We start from the raw sequence: 21,913 nt of genomic DNA on the forward strand, positions 1-21,913 counted from the left end.
GAGAATAGCTGAGTAAATAACTTCTGCGGTCCCTGTGGAGCTTTTGTGTCGTTTATATAGGATATGTTAATTTGAAGGTTCTTACATTTGGATCTCTTTTGATTTCTGTTCCACAAAAGCAAGTTTGTGATGCTTCACGTGATGCTGAAATGTTGGTCTTTTCTGACTGAGAATTACTTGTCCTGTTATTTCTTGCTTTTATTTGGGGTATATTTTATGTTGAATTGTTATTATAATTGGTATATTTGATTTCCACATATCTTGAGCTACCATTGGGCTATTACACTAGGTGCTTTCCTGAGAGTGAAGACAGAAGTCAGAGCTAAGAAGTCTCACAAAAGTCACATACATTTAAACAAAATAATAATGAAAATCTTTTGAGGAACAGCTATGAACAACAAATGTTTTCAAAGAAAGTCATTGCCACTTTGATTCTGGGTCAAATTCCCAGCTGGCTTCAGTATAGCATTTCTGATTTCTGCCAGATATGGATCTGGATCATGTAGTTCTAGATAAAGTGTATGACTAGGATTAGGCTTTGGTACATATGCTTATCACAATACATATGATTTCTGAAAATATGGAGAATTTTGTCCTTGCATAAAGTCCTCTAGAATCACTGGAAAAATTTGCATGGCCTTCATTGGGTTATGGATCACAGCCTGTATATATCTACATTTTTAAATCTTTTGCAGTGCTTCCTCTTTCAATGGAAATTAATAGACTTATGGTATTGAAATGACCAGTTTCTGATTTAGCTTTGCATAAGAAACAGAGTCCAGTAGGATTAAATATGAATACTGGCTTCATAATTCATTAATCATGAAAATATGGTGTGCAGTTGGTTATATAAGTGATTATTTTTGCATGGAAATGTCTGCTACTTTTATGCCTGTGCAGAAGGATCATGTCAAGTGCAGCAGTGAGAACCTATGAATGCATTCACCTTGATGTACTGTTTTATAAAGAACACACAAAGATGCATAAATGCTGATTTTGTAGATGTTAGCATAATGAGAGGTCAATGTGTCCAAGCACCTGCACTCAGTTATACAATTACAGGGAGAAGCAGCATATTTGGAAAGTTGCGGTGAGACGTCTTTCAAATCCTCCTGGCCACATATGACCTATGTAAAATATTTTATTCTGAGAACTTCTGAAAATGTAAACATTGCAGCTCCTCTTCATTTAAAAGTCTGAACAGTCAGATGAACAAGGTTGAGCTGGCCCCAAACAACACCAAATTTTTTGCTCCCATTCAGCTACAGTCTTTTGGGTCAGAGTAAATGAACAAGCACAAGATTTGGCGTGCCATTGGAAAATAGTATTCAGCAAGGAGCAAATCAAGATCAGATGCAAGTCAGAGGTCTGTTGAAACAGGTTTAGTACTCAGTTTCCTTTCCTGCAGGCTTGCTGGAAGCTGAAATTCTGCACTAGATGAGGTAATTCAATACGTTTGGCATGTAAGAAGTTGCCTCACTGGCACAGATCTCTTCTATCTAAAAATGATGGAAATGCTAGTTCCACCTTTGTCTCCTTCCAGTGCCCTTGCGTCACTGGCACCCCGTTGTCTTTTCCAAGTACAATGGGTAATCCCAGGCTCGATTCACTACGCTTGCACTTGCCTGTAAAGAAAAGCCTCATTAATTCTCTCTTTTCTGGTGATCAGTGCTACTTTATGGAAATGTATTAGTTTCATATTTTTATTTCTAAGACAAGACATAGGTAGATTACAGAAGTTTCTGGACATGCTTCCCACTGAAGTCTACTCTGAGAAAGCCATGCTTGAAAAACAGTTCCTAGATGGAAAACTGGGCAGTTGTGATTTCTTTTCTCTTTCTTTCTTTCTTTCTTTCTTTCTTTCTTTCTTTCTTTCTTTCTTTCTTTCTTTCTTTCTTTCTTTCTTTCTTTCTTTCTTTCTTTCTTTCTTTCTTTCTTTCTTTCTTTCTTTCTTTCTTTCTTTCTTTCTTTCTTTCTTTCTTTCTTTCTTTCTTTTCTTCTCTCTTTTTTTTTTACATGGTCAAACACAGAGCCTGATTTTAAGGAAATACTTAAAATTTCTTCAGTCTTTTTCAAGTACAATGCTATTTATGGCTGCAAAGTTAATCTGAACATTTTTCACTGATACAAATATTTTGAACCAAAGAGATTAATAATCATATTCCTGGGTCTTTCCTCTTAGCTACTGCTTTGTTCAGTACCTAAAAATCTGCAGGCCAACCCAGTGCATCTCTTGAAGAACTCAAAGCCAAACATCAGCAACAGAAGGAGAGAAAGCTGCACATAACAGGTGGAGAAACAGGAGAATGTAAAATGGAGGGAATCAAGTATAAGGTCTCATGATTACTTAATTGCTATGCCCACATCTTGTTCCATAATGCATACAAGATTTCAGGCACCCAGTCTACTGAAATCCCTCTCAAGACATGTCAGCCTTTAACTAAGCATCCACCTCTCATCCTGCTGGGTTATCCATCCCCTTGCCATTTTGCTGTCTTTTGCATCACCCTATTATTTTTTTTTTACATTCATGCTATATGTGAATCTTAACATACTATTGTCCTACTGTTGCTCATGCTGACCACTTATCATATGGAGATTTCTGGGTTTACCAGCTATTCTCATCCCTCATCCTTACTATAATATGTACTGTATTTGGTGGTGTCCTGTCAGCCGACCATTTTGACCTTCAAACCATTGTAATTCAATGTAGATCTGAAGGATAGGACTGGAACTACAAAGTCAGGTTCAGTGCTTCACAGAACCCAGGTAATCCTAGTGACTAAAATGAGTCATCCCAAAAGGGACTTAAACATCATTACTAGTACAGCAACACTTTACCCCATTGCAGAAGGAAGATTTTGTAGTTGCTCTGTTCCTTCCCATCAACCTGCTGCTATAGAACGGAAATTCTCCTAAGCTGGTCTAGCAAAAAAAAGCTCTTGCCCAGTCAGAGCAGACTGTGGTAGTGTCTCTCACACCTCTGCACTGTTCACATACTGTCTCAATATGGATATCTCAAAATCCCATTACATATCTGTGCAAAGATGTCTGCAGGTCTGGATTGGGGATGGAACAGTGAAAAATGGGTTCCTTGCACCCCACATGGTGTCCCAAGTGGCTTTTTCGTTGCACTGTGACATCCTGAGGTGTTACAAGCCACGCTCCGACATTCAGGAGATTCAGGTGGAAAACCCACAGCTAAACTGGGAGGCTGCCCTCGGCCTCTGTGCCCACGTCTCATGGTCACGCTCTCTACAGCAAAGGATCCGCAGTAACTCCTGGATCGCCGAGCGCTGCTCCCGCTGCTCGGGGCTCCCCTCTCGGCCCCCGCACACCCCTCCGTGCTTGCCGCGTCGAAGGGTGCGGGTTCCCGAGGGCTCCGTTCCGGGCTGGCCCATTCGCAGTGCCGCCGTCGGAAGACCCTGACCCCCCCGCGCCGGGCGGGGAGGGCGCGCCGGGGCCCGTGGGGAGGGAGGGCAGCGCCGGGGGGAGTGGCCCGGACGGGACGGCCTCATAAATAGCCCTCGGCGGGGCGGCGGCGGGAGGAGCCGTCGGAGTCGCCGCCGTCGTCGTCGGTCGTTGCCGCCTCGCCGGCCGCGGTCAGAGTCAAGTCAGGACCGTGGACAGCGCCACCCCCCCCTGAGCCGCCGCCCCGCGCCCACCATGACGGCGGAGACCCACCTGCAGGGCGTGGAGATCTCGGCCGCCCAGTTCTTCGAGATCTGGCACCACTACGACTCCGACGGTGACTCCTTTCCCCCCAGGGCGGCGGGGGCGCGGGGGGCGAGGGTGGCAGGCCCGCGGGAGGCTGGGGGGAACCCACCGCTCCCCGCCCAAAAGCAGCCCTGTCCCCGCTCGGCGGCCGCCGCCGCAGTCCCGGGGTCAGCCCCGCAGCCCGAAGGGGCTTCGGCGGTGCCGGGCGTGGGCGGGGGCGCCGCTCCGCCGGCAGAGAGAGATGGGTCCGGGATGTCCGTGCCGGCGCTGGAGGGAGCGGTGACGGCAACCCGTAACTGTTTCTGTTGTAGGCAATGGGTTCATGGATGGGAAGGAGCTACAAAACTTCATCCAGGAGCTGCAGCAGGCACGGAAGAAGGCAGGCTTGGTAGGTTTTTGTTTCGCCCCACTTTTCCGTCTTCGGGAAAGAAGTTTTCTTGAGCAAACTGCAGTGCTTTCTGTTCTCTGTTGCCGAGACACGGGTCGTGTACCTGCCGCACCAGGCAAAGGGAAGTAGCTCCGTTAGAAATGAGCAGGTTGCAAATGAAATAAATCGTCTGCTTTGGAAAGGTGGGACCAGGATCCACCTCCCTGGTGAGCGGGTCCCGATCATACCTTGCCAGGCTACAGAAGCCGATATTTCTGACAGTGCTTAAAAAGAAAAGTCAAGAAATACATGGATATTGTCTTTTTGTCTTGGATGGGACCTTACCCCATTGCAACTAATCTTATCTGATCCAGATATGTACTCTTACTCAAACGGGATGGGGGGGAAGGAAATAAAAAAGGAAAAGAAAGAAAAAACACTTCGAGGTAGTTGGACTGTTTTATTTTCTTACCTAATGGGCAGTACGGGCTGAAATGCATTCCTGCCCCTTGGTGGTCACTAAATAGATCTGCAGATAATTCCTAACCACTTCTGCTCTTAACCAAATCTGTTCCAAATCCTGGCTGTTTAAGTTGTTCAGAGAGACAGCGAAGTTTTAGACAGTGTTGTGAAAACCCTTCTGTGTATGAGTTATAGAAATATTAATTATTAATCTCCTCCAAACTATACCCATATGTGGAGGCTGGGGGGGGGAGGAGGGATAAGAGAGAGAGAAAAAAAAATTACATTAAATATTCCATGTATAGAGTTGAATTAAAAGAGAAGTGAACATTTTTAACAAATAAATTGCCTTTAAAATAATCAGTTTCTAAATTAGGCCACTTTTAGCATCCAAGTCCCACATATAACCTAATGGAATTGGTTTAAATGAATGTATGCTAAAACACTTCTGGAGAAACAGAAAATAAAATCATAACGTAACTAGATGTTATGTGTACATGGAGGAAATAGATTAATAGTTCATAATAAGGATGACTCCAAACTGAGCAATAGCTTTTCAATAATTAACTTTGCTTTGAAAGCTGCTGTATATTTTAGGAGTAAATGCAAAGAAGGAAAAAAAACCAATCTTAATTGATTTTGTGGAAAATTTTATCTTCTTTTTAATTGTATGAGTGTAAACTTTACACTTATGAAAATCTGTCTTCCAGCAGTGCCTCTAATGTTACTGCAGTCTAGGTACCAGTTAGTTCTTCTTAGAGTTATTGGTGTAGGCTCTCATTTGCATGAATGTAAGTTTAAACTAAAGTTAAAAATAAAATAAAACAAAACTAAAGTAAAAACAGACAAACAAAACAAAACAGAGAATTGGGAATGTGTGGGTTTTTTAGAGAGAAAAAGTATTTTTTTCACAGAAAATATTAAACAAAACTTCAGTACATTTCAAGTATTGCAACAGAACAAATCTCTCTTCTGCACTGAAGTGCATGAAACTTAAGTATGACCAGTAAAAAGAAGATATTAAAGTCTTCGTATATTTAGTGTGAATGGCATTGGTAGTAGAAATGCTGATACGTTATTCAGGAGATAAAAAATTAATTAGAGGCTCCAAGACAAAAATACTTATCTTTTTAAGATCGGATTCTTTTCTCTCTCAAAGTAAATGTACATCTCCTAAAAACGGAGACTACTCAAAGCAATGCAGAAAGTCTTGCAGGATTATTCTAATCTGCTACAAATTTTATAATTTATGTGGGTTTTTTAAAATAATCCCTGCCTGTATCTCACACTATATTTTAAAAATGCTCAGATGTCTGAGTTTTCCTTTCTCATTTCTTTGATTCAAACCTAACTTTGTAGTGTTGTGCTAAGACCAATCTACAGAAGGAACATCTAATTCAGCCCTTGGTCTGTGGGGTCTGGAGTACAGCTATATGTCACCTATGCTTCAAATCTAACCCGATTCTTGGATTTGAAGGCTCATTTGCCAAACAAGCATCTCATTAGTTCATTTCTTGTCTCGCGGGATACTAATTCAGTAGCTTTAAATTTCTATTCTTTTGCCAGAAGGGACACATTGAAAAACTAGTGTAGGTTATATCTAATTTCCTCATCTGTCCTTCTTTTAACACCCCAAAGCCTCTTTGTCATCCTTAACTTCTGCATTTCAGGTCATTCTCCTTCTCACTCTTTTTGAAATATTCAATTATGCATTCTTCATAGCTGGATTTTGCACCAGTCATGCCATATGCATTAAAGAATCACATTTATTCTGTCATCAAATAGGACGGTTTAATATTTCCCAATATTCTTCCCAACCACGTAACTGTTCTAATTATGTTCTAATGCTAATCCTTGTATTAATCCACTCCGTAATCCTGTACTTTCACAGCTGTTTTTTCTCAGATGGAGCAGTAGCTTGCAGCTTGATTCAGACTAGTCCTAAAGGGGGGTAATGTGTAGTCAGAAGTCTTAGGGCTTGGGCTGTGGTAACATTAGGCCTGTTTGCTTCATGCATTATGGTAAACAGTGAATTGACCTGATATAATTTCAGCCATGTTAAAAGAGCTGCATTATTTTAAAGATAAAATCTATGTGAGTATATATGCATACCTTCCACTTATTGCACCCCATATTTATGCAATACATTCTCTATTTGCCAAAAGAAACTTTGGGATATAAGTGACTAATGCAGAAGTTGATAATGTGTCAGTAGGTGTAGATTGGCTGAGCTATTCCGCATCCATTTCTCACTTTCCCTGTGTATATGGGAATGACAGAAACATATGATTTATGAATACAGCCATGTAAGTGTTTCGGTAGTGCCATCTGCCCTTATATTTTCAAATTATACCAAAAAAAGCTATTTTTTTCTACAGTTCCACTTGTTGGGCAAATGTCTATTCTGAAGTGTCTGACCTAGGTGTGAAGGGTTAGTTTCTTAATTTCAAAAATTGAATACTGCATCTGTATCAAATTTAGTAGTAGACTTGGTTAATTTTAGGTCATTTTTTTGACCAAAAATATTTATCTGAATAACATAACTTAAATAACTCATCAAGCATCTCAAGAACAGGTGGAGAGAACATGAAAAAACCCACAATCATTCTGAATAATGAACTAGAGGAAAGGCATCATATTGTTTAACCTGTAATTGACTGTTCCTCTGTCCATGGCTGGACACTGTCTGGCACTGCAGAGCTGCTATTAGAAAGATTAGTAAAACGTTTAACCAATACTAATTAAAATCCAAGTATCTAAATTCCACACTCTATGTGCTAAGCAAACTTGTCCCCACTTTGGGATCATTAAATGAAAGGTGACTTTGAAGTACATTGTATTAATAACCACATCCCTAATTAAAGCCAGGGCAAATTACTAACCTGCCATGGATGACTTTGACAGAAATAGGATACTAGGCCATGACTGCATCAGCTACAAGGAACTCACATTTTAGTTAGTTTTGGTGGTGAAATTTGGGACAAGTTACAATGGACTTTGTACAGCTGAGATTCCCCATGTCTCCAATGAGATAATCACTTAGGTCCCATATAATCAATATAAGCAACTAAACATTTATTTCCCAAAGTCTGCTGTGTCTTCACCTATAACCATAGATTTGTCCATTGTATTAATATAACTGTAACCCTGATCCATGCTGCATGGTTTCACTAGCTCACATCTATAAGAAATACAATGAAAATTAAAAGTTTGATCTGTATCGAAGGTTGATGGCAGCTCATATCAAAGCAAGTCAAGTCAAGTTGAAGTGTGAAATCAAATATTTAGGTATCACCCCAAGCCTAGCATCTTTGCCATAGCCTAGAATGAGGATAGCTTTTAGAGAACAGATGTATATAGTAGGGACCATAATTTATATGAAGAACGACTATGACGGCTTTATTCAGTCAGACTTAAGAAGTTTTCTCCCCAGTAAATCTGCCTCTCTACATTTCAGCAGTGACATTTTGACTCTGTTTCCATGATAACCAAATACAAAACAGTGAAAAATATGATATTTTGATGAGCTCTTTTAGGACTAAAATAGCATCAATTGTTCAGGAAAAATCCACCAAATATGTGGAAAGGCTATTTTAATGGTCAGATGTATTATACTGAAATTTTCCTTATTTTGAAAGATTACACTGCCTTCAAGTTACTAATTTAAAAGTGAAAACTGAGAAAATGGACTAATAATTGCCTATGAACTACACTGTCATGCTCTTAAACAAAGGAGCTGTGACATACATCTTCCAACACATCTGTCTTTAGAATTTTTTTCATTCTGTAAACAAAAGTATAGTTCTAAGTATTTAAATGCCAATCATTCACGCTGACTATAATATAATTCCATAGTAAGTAAAATCTATTGCAATGACATTATTCATGATCAAAAAATACTAATTTTCATTTAAACTAGCTGTGATAAGTGCATTTCATTGAATGTAGCATATTATTTTGCAACTAATAGTGTATTCAAATAAGTTTCCATATGTATCCTAAAATAATGATTCTATTATTGTAAATTTTTAGGATTTAACCCCTGAAATGAAAGCTTTTGTGGACCAATATGGGAAGACTACTGATGGAAAAATAGGAATAGTTGAGGTAAGACAGTCATTTTCTAACAAAACACTGATGTTTACTTGAAGATAATACATTCAGTGCAGGACAAGGTGAGGATAATATGCCATGTATTTTCAGTTGCACAGAATATTTCTATCTCTCTCTTAAGATCTTTGGTATTTTTTTCACTAGTAAAATTTTTTCATTAACAAAAAGTAAGGTATTCCTTACCACTCTCCAGAAATTTTAATACACTTCAAATAAATTTCCCTCTTTATTCAGTACAAATAAACATCAGCAACAATTTAGTTTTCCTGCAAAGCTGATAAGAGCTCCATTTTAGAAATTTAAATAGTGAAAGACAATGTGATTTATTGCTACGTGTGATTTTGAACTAATGCTCTGTCACCACTCTTATAAAGAGTGAACACAATTGGGCAATCACTGTAGTCTATTCTAATAAAAACCATATATGGTAAGACTGCACATTAATCATGTTAAATGTAAACAAAATTTTAATAGTAGTTGTGATCCAGGGAAAGATTAGGATTTATTATGAATTTCTTTCTTGAACTTTAACAGAACCTCAGGCAGAAAATTGCCATATTCCTTACTCCCACTTTCTGAAGAGGTTAAAGATAACCACCCTCTTTTCCCATATAGCCGCTCAAGAATTGTATATTTAGGCAACTTGCTAGGGAAGGGTTTTCTCTCACTTTCACTCTTCAGTCCTGCAAGTGAAAAGGAGAGTGCATGGGCTAACAGTTTGAGAAGTCACTTTTTTGAGCCTAAATCAATGACTCATTTATGTCACTCTGAGTGCAGTGAGACTTCAGTTTTATTATTAAATGGTATTATTTTTTTCCAATAATAATAAATCTGACCTAGAGAGATAATTAAGGAACAGCTGGAAACAAGCCAGGCCTGAAAAAATTCTACAGTGACCAACTTTGAGTCAGTACCTAATTTTAAAATAGAGGACTGAATAGAATCTGTAAATGTCAATAGGAAGTATAACGGCTGATACAATAGATAATTTAAAGATCTCTTTTCTCCTCTGTCATATGTCTGAATTTTATATACTTGTTTAAATGCATACGTAATTATGACTAAATTGCCATGAAAATATAAATAGTTTTTTTCACTTGCAGCAATAATTGATTTTTAGAAATGCATCATTTGACAATACTTAACATTGATCATATAGCTCTGCATCAGAAAGAACCAGCATTTATTTGGTCTAACAAAATGTTTGGTTTTGGACCAACCAACATTTATTTATTTGGTATTGAAGAATCTTATTTAATTCAGTCTTTTTGATTATGTGCAATAGCAAGCACTGAATGCAAGAAGAAAGTGTGAACAGTGCCTAAAAAAGACCATGCATCCTCATGTAGGAAAGATAGTTGAAAGTTTTACCTTTCAAATTCTTCTTCTGATTCAGATACTGACTTAATGGGTAAAGATGAGCAAATTCAATAGGGTCTGATATAGCTCACCACCTCCAGTGAAGTGCCAAACACGCTCAGCATCCATGGAAGCCATTGAATAGTGGTAGTACAGAGTCTAGTGACTGAAGCGACTTTCTCCCTTAACATAGCAGTTTCCAAACCCAATAGCTATATTTTATTTCACTTACATCAGCATGAAGCTTGATTTGGAAAGCTCTGATGGAACTCATAAAAAGTGGTGTACGTGCAGAACAGTATGAAATTAAAGTTGCTATTTGGACTTGATTCTCTTTCCTTATTATAAAAAAAAAAAAAGCCAGTTATTCCAGATTGCTCCCATTTAATACTACATCAAAGAGTTTTTCTACAAAAGTGTATTAATGCTGTTAAAAAAAAAAATAAAGCATTCAGACTCTCAACCATCATAATGAATGCTCCACTATGTGACATAAAGTGTGCTAGCAAATAATGAGTTTTTGGGAAAGTTCTGTTGACTGAGATAAAGAGGAGGTCTGAGTGGTTTCACAGAGGAAGGAGTGGATTTTCAGATCAGATTAAGTGTGGATTCTGTTTTGGTAAGCACACTGCAGTTAGTTCACTGGCTTTAGCCCAGTGACCTCCAACTAAAGGCAGTTTGACCATTTCTTACTCGATGACTTTCTTGTCATTGTGTAAAAGACCTTTAATTTGCCTTTTGTACTCATTCAGACCAAGCTTTCACTAAAATGTGCTTGTGAAACCCAAGGCTTCAAAACTCAGAACTGCAGCAATTCCATGTTCAAATTATTTGAAGATTATTGCTTCCATAAAAATAACTACCATTAGCCTAAAATATTCTTTGTACTCCCATGCTCTATTATAGGATTTTAAAAAAGCAAATTCACTGTATTAGGTGAAAGGAATTTTAAATAGCATTAAATATCAATGGAATTGACTTAAAGAACAATTTCTAGAAAGTAGTTCTGATACTGTTTTAGGTACTGAGAGTATTTTTCTGCTAGGTAACCTATAAAGACACACCTCAGCCTGCAACTGAGCAGAGAGGAGTCAAACCAGTCTCAGGCTGTGTGGGTTTCCTCTGTTATTCACTACACAACCAACATTCTCCATAAAAGCAGTGAAGTTCACAAAACTACTGTTGCTGCTGTTCACAGACTCACAGTGGTGAGTCTATGCTTATCCTCACAAAGAAGTCATCACTTGAAACAGCACCAGGTTTCCATCTTTCATCTCAGTAGTGGTATAAAAGTAGGAAGTTGAGCCAGTTTCCACATGATCTCCTCATCCCTTAATGCTGCAGAGTTTTCCACAAAAAGCAGTTTAACGCTTTCCCCTGAGACACAGAAAGGGTGAGAGGTATAGCTTAAAATAATGTGATATATTCTGTACCTCAAATACAGTTTGGTATTGCTAATAAGCTGTTAATGATTCTTTGGACAGTTACTATTTTACATTTACCCTTGCACCTTGTACTATTTCACAGCGCCCTTGCAAATTCACAGGAGTTACATATGTCATTGAATGACATCTTATTTATAATTTCCACACATGCTAACCCTTTTCCACTGTCATAATCAGTGCCTTCCCCCAAACTCTGCTTTTTGTTCTAAACAGTTCTTCCAATCCATTTGCTGTTAAATAGGAATGTACACTAAAAATAAAAGCTTGTTTGTCATAGGAGAAATAAAAACACTTTTCCATAAATCAGGACTAAGTTACACACATTTAGCTATTAAATACTTACCCACATGTGTATATGCTATTTATAATGGAGTCGGTTTTACAAGCTGCTGACAAAAACACATTGTTTAAGTTGCTTTTGGTTTGGTGCTCAGCCATTTAGCAAAAGTACTCAGTAGGCTTTGATGGACCTGACAGCCTGTCATCATCTGCACCATTTCTCTAAGGAGAGTGTCTTTTCAGTTGTACCAACACTTAGAGAATAAAACTGAACCCTTGCATAGATAATTGTAGGGAAACAAAAGATATGTTTCCATAACCTTGTTGTGCCTGTGGGATGAGAGCTGAACTCACTTATGGCTCTGCTGGATCCCAATAAAAAAGCCTCAGCAATTAGGCAAGAGCACTGAAATAGGCAGAACAAGGGATTGTGAGGATGTGAAATGAATGCAAAAAACCCAAAAATTTGAATCACAGTTTTAAGATGGGACTCCAGGAAGTCTGCAGATGTCATTTTTCATACAAGAATGCAGCTAAGAAATCTGTCTTTCCCCATTTTCTCTTATTAGTAGGCACAGCTGGTCCATTCTTCAAGTCAAAAGTTCCCTTTAATCAAAACACATTTCATACATTTTGAGAAAAAAAATTGGACTTCTGTTAAAAACAAATCATGATTTTACATTAAATTATTCAGAAATGCTCTCCATCTTCTACATTTGTCACTTGCCAAAATTGAGTTATAGTAAATGAACATTTTCAATAATCAGTACAATAATGTCTGATTTTTAAAAAGGCTTTTGTAGAGCAGAGGCACTGGAAGAACCACCCCTTGTTTTGAAGGGCTAAAAACCCCTTTTGAATTCTTTCTGGTATTTATAGCTCTTCTTCAACACATCTCTGAGTCTGACAATTGAGCTCTGGTTGCCATCTCTCACCCTCCCCCGTTTTGTTTTATTTTCTCCTGGATTTTTCTTACATTTAACAATTTACCTTACACATGTGTTCTCCATGTCAGTGTTCCTCTGTCTTCTTCCTCTTCCTTCATATCTGTGAGTAGTCTATTTTCCTCATTTTCTTCATTCATGGTCCTTTACACTTATCTGCAATGTATTCTTGCCCTATGCTTTCCCTTCACACTGATTCAATGGTTTCAGATCACAGCTCTGCATGGGTGAATTTTTTCCCCTTTCCCCAAGCTACCCCTGTGGTAAAGTGCTGTCTCACTTGCTTCTCTCAGCCCTCAGTTCTGTTTGACCTTGATGAATATGGCAAAACTGCAAGCCAGAAGTCTTTCAGAGCCACCTCCCAAATATTTCATCTATCACAGTGAAGCTTCCTATGGGGCCACTCTAGGGCAGTTTGAGCACAAAGAATTTAACACACTTTTAAAAAGCTTCATGCTCTATTACGGGCTCAGTTGGCCAAATGAAGAATCAAAATTTAATCTTGCATAAATTCTGTTACAGCTCGCTCAGATATTGCCAACGGAAGAGAATTTCCTGTTGTTCTTCAGATGCCAGCAGCTAAAGTCAAGTGAAGACTTCATGCAGGTACAGTATGGAAAGTTAACTGTTGTAAAACCATCCAAGACCTGCTTGCCATAAATATATCATTAAAGTATTCATATTCTGATTGCAGACATGGAGGAAATATGACAGTGACCACAGTGGCTTCATTGATTCTGAGGAACTTAAGGTAAACCAATATCTATGAGTATGCACAACATGAGAACTGGTATTGGATTACAGCCTTGCTGCTATCTCTTTCTTCACATACCCACATGTGCATGTTTTTGCATTTCAAACATGACAAAAAAGCAATATAATTAGCTGATGTTTTTATTGCCAATAAATTATTTAAAGTGAAACCCTAATCTGAACAATGTGTTTCAAAACACGATTTAATTTAGATTGAGTTTCTCTCAAGTGACTCAGGGTAGTATGTAGCTTAGAAGTAAGAAAGATGAGGAGAGCAAAATGGACCTCTGGAAGCTATTATGGCTTTTTTGGGGGGTATATTAGGGAGGAGGGCTATTTTGTTGTGTTTTTTTTTCCCTAAGGGCATCACTACCAGTAATCACTATGCTGCTGGATGAACTATGATCTCTCAAGTTACATGTAACCCTACAGTTTCCTGTCATACTGGTAGACTAACACAAATGGCACTGCACTGCTCCTGCTTGATTAACCTAGTAGGATTTTGGTATCAGCTTAAAATATCTACACTAAGAGCAGAATTGAGATTATTCCATTAGCCATCTCATCATTGCAGAGTTAAGAAACCTTAAAACTGGACTGATTTTACTTCCCTAGTCATACAACAAACAGCAATTTGTAGATGCTGAATTAGTGTCACGGAAGCAGAGAGTGGCTGTTAGGGGCCTCTGGAGATCCAAACCCCTACTCAAGCAGAGCCATCTAGAGCCACTTGCCCAAGACCCTGTCTAGACAGCTTTTGAATGCCTCCAAGGATGAAGACTCTATAGCCTCTCTGGGCAACCTGTGCCAATGCTCAGTCACTCTCATAGTGAAAACATGTTTCCTTATGCTCAGAGAGGACCTCTTGTTTTTCACCTTGTGACCATTGCCTCTGGTCCTGTCACTAGCCAGGCTCCATCCTCTTTGCACCCTCCCTTGAAATACTTACATACATACTTTCATGATGTCTCCCTGAAACTCCTCCAGGCTGAAGAGTCCCAATCCTCTCAGCCTTTTATCATAGGAGAGATGGTCATATACAACAGCATCTGAGTAGAGAGGTGCCATTTTCCACCATTAATTGCACTTGATTCATTACTGTAGATTTACATTCAAAGGAATCAAAGAAATTTAAAGCAAGAGAAAGGCCCAGTGTCTATCCATCTAATATGGACTATTTTACCCATATGTGGTATAAAGAAGAGTTACATAAGTTTTATTAACTAAAGCACCAGGATATCAAACTGTCCAAAATAATTAGATTTCTTCTGTTCAGAAAAGGAACTCATGTTTGAAAATTCACATTTTCCCTTCCTCTTTTGAGTTTGGTATCTGTGTCACATTTGCTGAGGGTCTAACCTTAAGGTAACCCTCACATAGATGAACCCATTCTTCTGCTGACTGGTTGCAGGAGGTTAATGAGCCTGAAGTTGGTAGGATCAGGAGGAAGTAGCACTTGAGAACTTTCCAGCTGTTAGATGATGCCTTAAGGACTGCTGTTGACTGTTATAATTTAAAATAGTCTTAAAAAGGCAGGGCTGATTGAAGACTGGCTGAAGAATTAAGACATTTTAACTGAATCCCTAATGGTCCCATCTCTCTTATGTTGTGAGATTTTTGTCTGCCTCAGAGAAACAGGTCATTTTATCATGTTGAAAATGAGACATAAATACACAGTTTTATTTTTAGATCAGCATTTCTTGACAAGTCCAAGCATTTTAAGTATTTGCTATGTGAGGACTACACTCACTGACAAGTTTGTGAGTGAAATTCAAGCTGGAAATCAGGAAAATTTTCTAACAATAGTAATGGCAGTAGAATATGTTGTCTAGGGGGGAAGCAGACTCATTATCGCTGTGTTTTGGAAAGGCTTGGCAATAGGTCAGATCAGACAGTAATTCAGGAAGTTTAAATAGTTATTATCCTTTCTGGAGACATGGAGGTGGACTGGATAGCTTTTCAATGTCCTTTCCAGTTCTGTTTTCCATGAAAGCACACAAGATTAAACATGTCTATGTAACATCCATTTACTACATTTCAGTCATATACTTTGTATACAAGCTACCAGGAAGGGCCTCCAGCATGGAGGGGGCCAGATGCAGAAAACTATAGTGGGTAGTTATGTGACTATTGACATGGTTATATTCAAGTTCAGGAATACAAGTATATTTTCTTATCTGCTTCCCTATTGTCTATCTTGAAATGTGACCCAAAATTCCGCAAAGACAATGACACTTCAACTGATGACAGGAATTAGGTGCTTCATTGAGCACTGGCAGGCATACAGACATCTCAGTTCTTGCAATGCCCTTGCTAAATGGTTTGATATCTTTCTTTTTTCATATCATAGATCTAGTGTAGAAATTTGAAACACTGAGTAAGTGAACACCATCTTAATTTTAAAGTAAAAATGGCTGGTGTTTCAAGTCATGTGACATCAAATTCTCATGCAAAAATGCAAATTAATTGGCTGCACACATTTCAAATATGAAGTAGGAAGGAGCAATGCTCACATCTAGCAATAGGTACTGCCGTAGGCAAGGACAAAACTTGATTAATCATTGATCCTTTCTGTAAAATTGTTCCTATGTTGCAAGAAGTGATTAGGCATCCAGGTTTTCAGGGAGACTCAAGGTTAATTAGTTTAGTTTACTGATAGAGCTAATTAGGAAGCAGTATTCTTGAAAGCTAAACTTTTTTCCAAATTCACAATACAACAAATGGCATACAATGCAGAAAGTTTTATGAGTCACTTTTTCCAAATAAAATGCAATATACTTGACTTGTCACAAGAAACTGTTGTATTTTTAACTGTTAGTAACTGATTTTTTTCATACTTATTTGGAACTTCAGCAGTAAATACTAAAGTGGAAGTAAAATAGTATTTCCCATTACTTTAATCTGAAGTTAGCAAGTCAAACATTTTACACTGTAGATAAAAATTCACCTATTACTCTTCTATTTAACAGAGCTTCTTGAAAGATTTATTACAGAAAGCAAATAAGCAGATTGAAGACTCGAAGCTAACAGAATACACAGAAATAATGGTAAGGTTATTTAAAGGAATAATGAGTTAATCTAACTATGTCATTGTAACAATGAGACAAGTGGGGCATCTAGCACTGCACATACTTCTGCAGCCACAGAGTTTCAATGGGCAGTTTACGGTGCTGCTTAAAAAAGCCCAGGAATTTTTAAGCCTTTTTGTATTTATATATCACATCATGCCATAGCATTTTCCTGGTTTATTTCCTTGTACCGTTAGTTGTAAAACTGAAGTCTTCACAGTTCATAGGAAAAAAGCTCTTCCTGTCATAATTACATTATTCTGCTTAGATCAAATGAATTTGGAGTTACTTTCTGTTTTGCCTTTTTACAGTGCTGTGATGTCTGTCCCGTCTTAAAAGCCATCACTACATGGTAGCTTCTTATCAGATGTACAAACCTCTCACACTTTCCTTCTCCCTCTGCTTCAAGAAGGAGAAATTGATGTTTTTAGATAGACACTGTAACAAGACTGTTGTTTCCCTGGCTTTAAATCAGTCCATCCTTGACACACTCCTTCCATCCCACTGCTACAGTACTCCATGGTAGAGATCAGTACTGGCTTCTGTGTGAGATTTTCAAGAAAAAAAGGAAAAAATTCTGGACTTTAGGAAACGTGTAACACTACATTTTTTTGGTTTACCAGCTTGTTTTCATCCTAAAATATTTTTAGTAATTTAAAACATGCTAGGAAAACACTCTAGTCCTCAAACTGGCTTGAGAATGGCTGAAAAAAACCCTTGTGTTTCTCCTGGAAAAATTCTGCTGGTTCGTTTTACCATTATAAATCAGTTACTTAGAATTGTCACTGTTTATTCACTGGTGAAGATAAAATGTATCCTTTTCATTCAGGTTGCTTTGCGTCCATCATAAAGTGAGTTCTAACTTGTGGCCTCTGTAAAGAGACACAATGACAAAGAATTTAGTTATAAGAAAAGATAAAATAAGGCCAGTTCTCCCAAAATCTCCTCAGAAAACAGAAGGCTTAATAGAAAACATGCAGTCCTGAGCAGCTGCTGGCAGGCACAGCCAGCCACTAACAACCCATCTAAATACAAAATATGTTGACAAAATAAGCTGCCACTGCTTACCTTCCCCAAATGCAAATCTGCTCTCACGGGAAATGCATGCAAGGCAAGTGCTTTTATACAGAGGAGGGAAATATTCAATTAAGCAAGAGTGTTATTTAGAAATAAATGTTTGTAGAATTGGTAAATTTTCTGATATCTTGTGCTATTTGTTGTGTATTAACCAACTGAAATCAGGTCTTTTTGCATTGCATTGCATTAACTATCTCTTTAAACGGTATATTCTTGTGCCAGTACAGAATATGGCTTTTCCTCATCTATAAACTACATCTAAAATTACTGTGATTTCAAGTGATAGGATAGTGAAGGTGCTTTCATTGTTTTGTAGTCTACTGCTTTTGTGACACATTTATAGAGCAAATGCAATATAGTGTTTCAAAGTAGAAAAATGGAACTCCACAGACATAAATACTGGGAGAAGAAGTCCCACGCAGGAGCAGTATCTCTATCTACTTCTAATAGCTAATATAAGCTTATTGTGCCTCTCAAGCAGCAGGAGCTCATACTTTCAAGGCCTCAAAGGAAAATACTTTCATACAGTAGAGTTATTAAAATTGTTGAAATAGTATTCACTTATTTTGTCAAATCATGTTAATAATTTCTTCCTTTAATTTAATTATGCATATTTGGAGAAATTTATTTCCCTGTTTTCATACCATCAACAATATATAATCATCTGCAGCATATGTTCACTCTTTTTTTTTAAAATATATCACAGTAACAGAACATTACTTAAATATTTAGACCTAGCAGTCAATTGAATTAAATGTCTAGTATTTTCTGTCTAAGGAATTGAATGCCTGGGATTCTACTGAACTTTACCTGAGTTTTTTCATCTTTATGAATAGAGAATAATTCTATTATCAAATCATGACATGAAGTCAAAAGTAAAGTGCTATCACGTCAACACTCTTCTCATTTATAAACAACTACATGTGCTTTTTTCACACACAACATTCATCGCTGTAGGTAGGTTAAGACCTACCTTACAGTAGGTTAATCAGAATTGGTCATCTCGTTTCTTTTCAAGCTTTTGCAGTAGAATTAATTAGTATCATTACTCAGTCAGTACTTAAAATAAATGTATTACACAGCAAATATGACAGATTAAAATCTGGCACCATCATTTCAGGATAAAGTTAATTGAATTTAAATTATTCGAGTCAGTGTTTTCTTCATTTTGTTGATTAATTTTGATTAGCAATGTAAAATTATATATTCTTTCAGCTCAGGATGTTTGATGCAAACAATGACGGAAAGTTGGAGCTTACGGAACTGGCCAGGTATGTCTTCTGTTTCTTTTTAAAACAAATATCATGTACCAAATGCTGTAATTGCAACAGTTATTTTGACCTTTGTTTTTTCTCTCCAAAGACTACTCCCTGTACAGGAAAATTTTCTTATTAAATTTCAGGTATGAATATTCACATTCTTCAGGTAACCTGTCACCATCACACATAACTGGTGTCATTAATGGATTTGTTTTCCTTTTGGCATTTAGGGTGTCAAAATGTGTGCAAAAGAATTCAATAAAGCCTTTGAGATGTATGATCAAGTAAGTCTTCAAAAAACCTTTAGATTAATTGAGTAGTTTGATGGCACTTATTTTCTGAATTTGTGGAAAACTAGCCATATCCTCAGAAATTAAAAATAATTTTTTTAAATTATTTTTTTCAGGATGGCAATGGCTATATAGATGAAAATGAACTTGATGCCCTACTGAAGGATCTCTGTGAAAAGAACAAAAAGGTAATCTTAGAGGACTTTTTTCCCCTTAGAGATTAGATTTAATTTGGATTTTAAGGACACTTTAATCCACCCAAAGATAAATATAGAGCTTCTAAGTCATAATTCCTGAAGTCAAAGTACAACTAAAAATTGTAGTGGAAATAATAGCAGTGTAAATCCTGAACTAGGGAAGTTGTGATTACACAATGACAAGGTCAAAAGCTTGCTTGCTTCTGAGACACCACCTATCAGCAAGCCAACATATGGCTATAATATGGATAACATACAAATAGATAAATGATTTTGCAATGAGTTACTTTTGGACCAGCTGAGAATACCCTTTTTTTAATCTCACTTCCTGCCACTGGAAGTAAACTTGTTCATGCTGATAACTAAACAGGATTATAAAGCATTATCTGTTCTTTAAATAGGAATTAGACATTACCAACCTTGCAACATACAAGAAAAGCATCATGGCCTTGTCTGATGGAGGAAAGCTTTACCGAGCAGAATTGGCTCTTATTCTCTGCGCTGAGGAAAACTAGAGCTTTTCTATCATGTCCACTTAACTAGTGATGTACTCTACACAATAACTGTGCACTGTAAGGGAGTAGGCTGTATTTTTAAACTGCATTTAGAAAATTAGCCAGGATGTGTGGCACATTCCTTTCAGTTTGTTTCTACACTGTTTGTAATATACAGTTTTTGTAACAATAAGATTGATAAAGAGAATGTCTATGTTTGGGCCCGTCTCTATATTGAAAAAGAAACTAAAATATGTCAGGGTTGGTTTTGGTTGGGTTTTTTGCTTTCATAATCGTGGCTGGAGAAAAATTAAACCTGCTGACATTGCTGTGGTCATCATATCCTTTGACACTTTCAACATTTCTTGTTGAACTACACAACAAAAAGACTTATAGGTATCTTTTCCATTACAACTAAATGTGGGGGTTTTAAAAATAAAACATGAATTCAGATTAAATATGATCTCGGTCTGAAATAGGTAAGAGACATTGGCATGTCTGATTTCCAAAATTTAATAAGGCAATAAGAAATATTTTCAGTTGTAAGCCACCCACTTACAGGTCTGTGCACTCTGCAGTTTTACAATTACTCTTCTCATTACGAATTCATAGCATATAGACAAAGCATTTATCTGGAATAGATCTCCATGCAGTAGTTGATAACAATATAGTTTTCAGTCTAGCTGTTTAACTGAATTTAAACACAGGCACTTCAGAAAAAAAAATGCCTTTAATCTGTCTTGGAATCCTGGCTAAATGACAGGTAGTATAGTTAATACACAGATTAACGTATATTATAAATGTACCTTTCATGACTATTGCTGTGTCAGAGAATATGACAATCCATTTTCTAAACTATTTTCACATTTTGCAGGTTATAATTATTCTAGTAAATTGCTGTTTTTACATCATATTCTGTGTAATCTATAATTAAATTTAATATCCTAAGATTGTTGGTGTCTAGTTTGTGTATCTCCTGGATTCTTATTTCTGTACCCTATAAAGGACAAACTATTTTAAAAAAAATGTGCCTCCTTGGATCTTACAGTGAATTACTAGTCTATAATAGTAGTATTAAAATTTGACACTAAATGAAGAAAAAAATAGTAAATATTTTATAAAAATTTAGTCATTTAGTTTACATGGTGGGCTCTGCTTTTTATTATGTTAGAGATGTATTTTCTAAATGGGAACTATACTATGAAGCAGCCCTGTCTTCTTGCATCTTTGTTTTTTTGGCCTGGCTCCCTTTTTACTTTACAACAATTTTATGACAGACGAGTTCATGAATGCCCAGGCCATCACTCCCAGTAACAACTGGAGAGGAAGGAAATTGGGCTGTATCTTAAAGCCAATAAACCTGCGCTGCCTCCATGTACAACTGTTTTGGAAGCAATTCCAGGTTAGCAGATTAGCTGTGTCCAATTTTTCAGATGCATCTCTGCATCTTATTTAACAAATGGAAGCAAAGGCATTTTATTTGCAATATGTCAAACAATGAGGTTCAGATCCTTCAGGATTACAGTCAATGAATTCCCACTGAAATTAATCCTTGAATTCCTCAGGTGAACTCAGGCAACTAAGTACCATTTCAGGAATAGCCTTGGGGTCTCTCCAGGCTGTGAGCCTTGGCAAGTTAAGGAGTAGGTGGAGCTGGATGGGGCCTTGCTGGGAAAAAACACACAAAAAATTAAAATAAGGTTAACCTAGATCATTCTCACTGCTTTAGTCCCACTCCATGCACAGTGATTTAACTTCTCAACTGCTTGTCTCCTTTTCTCTATGCAATGTGAAATACGACTGTGTACATTAAGTGAAGGAACAGTGAATCTGCCTATCAGTACAATAAATGATTGATATTGTTCATATTGTGCACTTGAAGCCCTGGATTTTACCTTATTTTAAGAGTATCAAGAAAAAATCTTGTGGGTAAAAATGGTTGCTAAGTGGAAGATAAAGCATTTAAAGTGTTTTGACAGAGTCACCACAGAAACTGAAATCTGTCTTGCTGAACATGAATAAACTGTCACAGACCTGTTCTGAAGCCACCCTTCTGCTACTGCTGCTGCCCACTAGCTGGCTCTCAGTC

At 37.5% G+C, this 21,913-nt stretch overlaps 1 protein-coding gene across 1 annotated transcript; it reads left to right on the plus strand.

The window, feature by feature from the left end:
• The first annotated feature begins 3,556 nt into the window (after window positions 1–3,556).
• On the plus strand, window positions 3,557–21,690 carry CALB1 (calbindin 1). Its single transcript, XM_071554203.1, has 11 exons — window positions 3,557–3,748; window positions 4,029–4,105; window positions 8,579–8,653; window positions 13,209–13,292; window positions 13,381–13,437; window positions 16,409–16,486; window positions 18,800–18,855; window positions 18,947–18,986; window positions 19,074–19,127; window positions 19,250–19,321; window positions 19,732–21,690. Exons 1-11 carry the CDS (start codon window positions 3,667–3,669, stop codon window positions 19,843–19,845), a joined length of 789 nt encoding a protein of 262 aa, XP_071410304.1. The 5' UTR covers window positions 3,557–3,666; the 3' UTR covers window positions 19,846–21,690.
• The last annotated feature ends 223 nt before the right edge of the window (window positions 21,691–21,913 follow it).

Source organism: Pithys albifrons, chromosome 4 (genome assembly GCF_047495875.1).
Source record: "Pithys albifrons albifrons isolate INPA30051 chromosome 4, PitAlb_v1, whole genome shotgun sequence".
Lineage (NCBI taxonomy): Eukaryota > Metazoa > Chordata > Aves > Passeriformes > Thamnophilidae > Pithys > Pithys albifrons.

Coding starts and splice junctions, on each gene's coding strand:
- CALB1 (XM_071554203.1), top strand. CDS start 3,667: ATGACGGCGGAGACCCACCTGCAGGGCGTGGAGATCTCGGCCGCCCAG. Junction 3,749..4,028: donor GCACCACTACGACTCCGACG/GTGACTCCTTTC, acceptor TTTCTGTTGTAG/GCAATGGGTTCATGGATGGG. Junction 4,106..8,578: donor CACGGAAGAAGGCAGGCTTG/GTAGGTTTTTGT, acceptor GTAAATTTTTAG/GATTTAACCCCTGAAATGAA.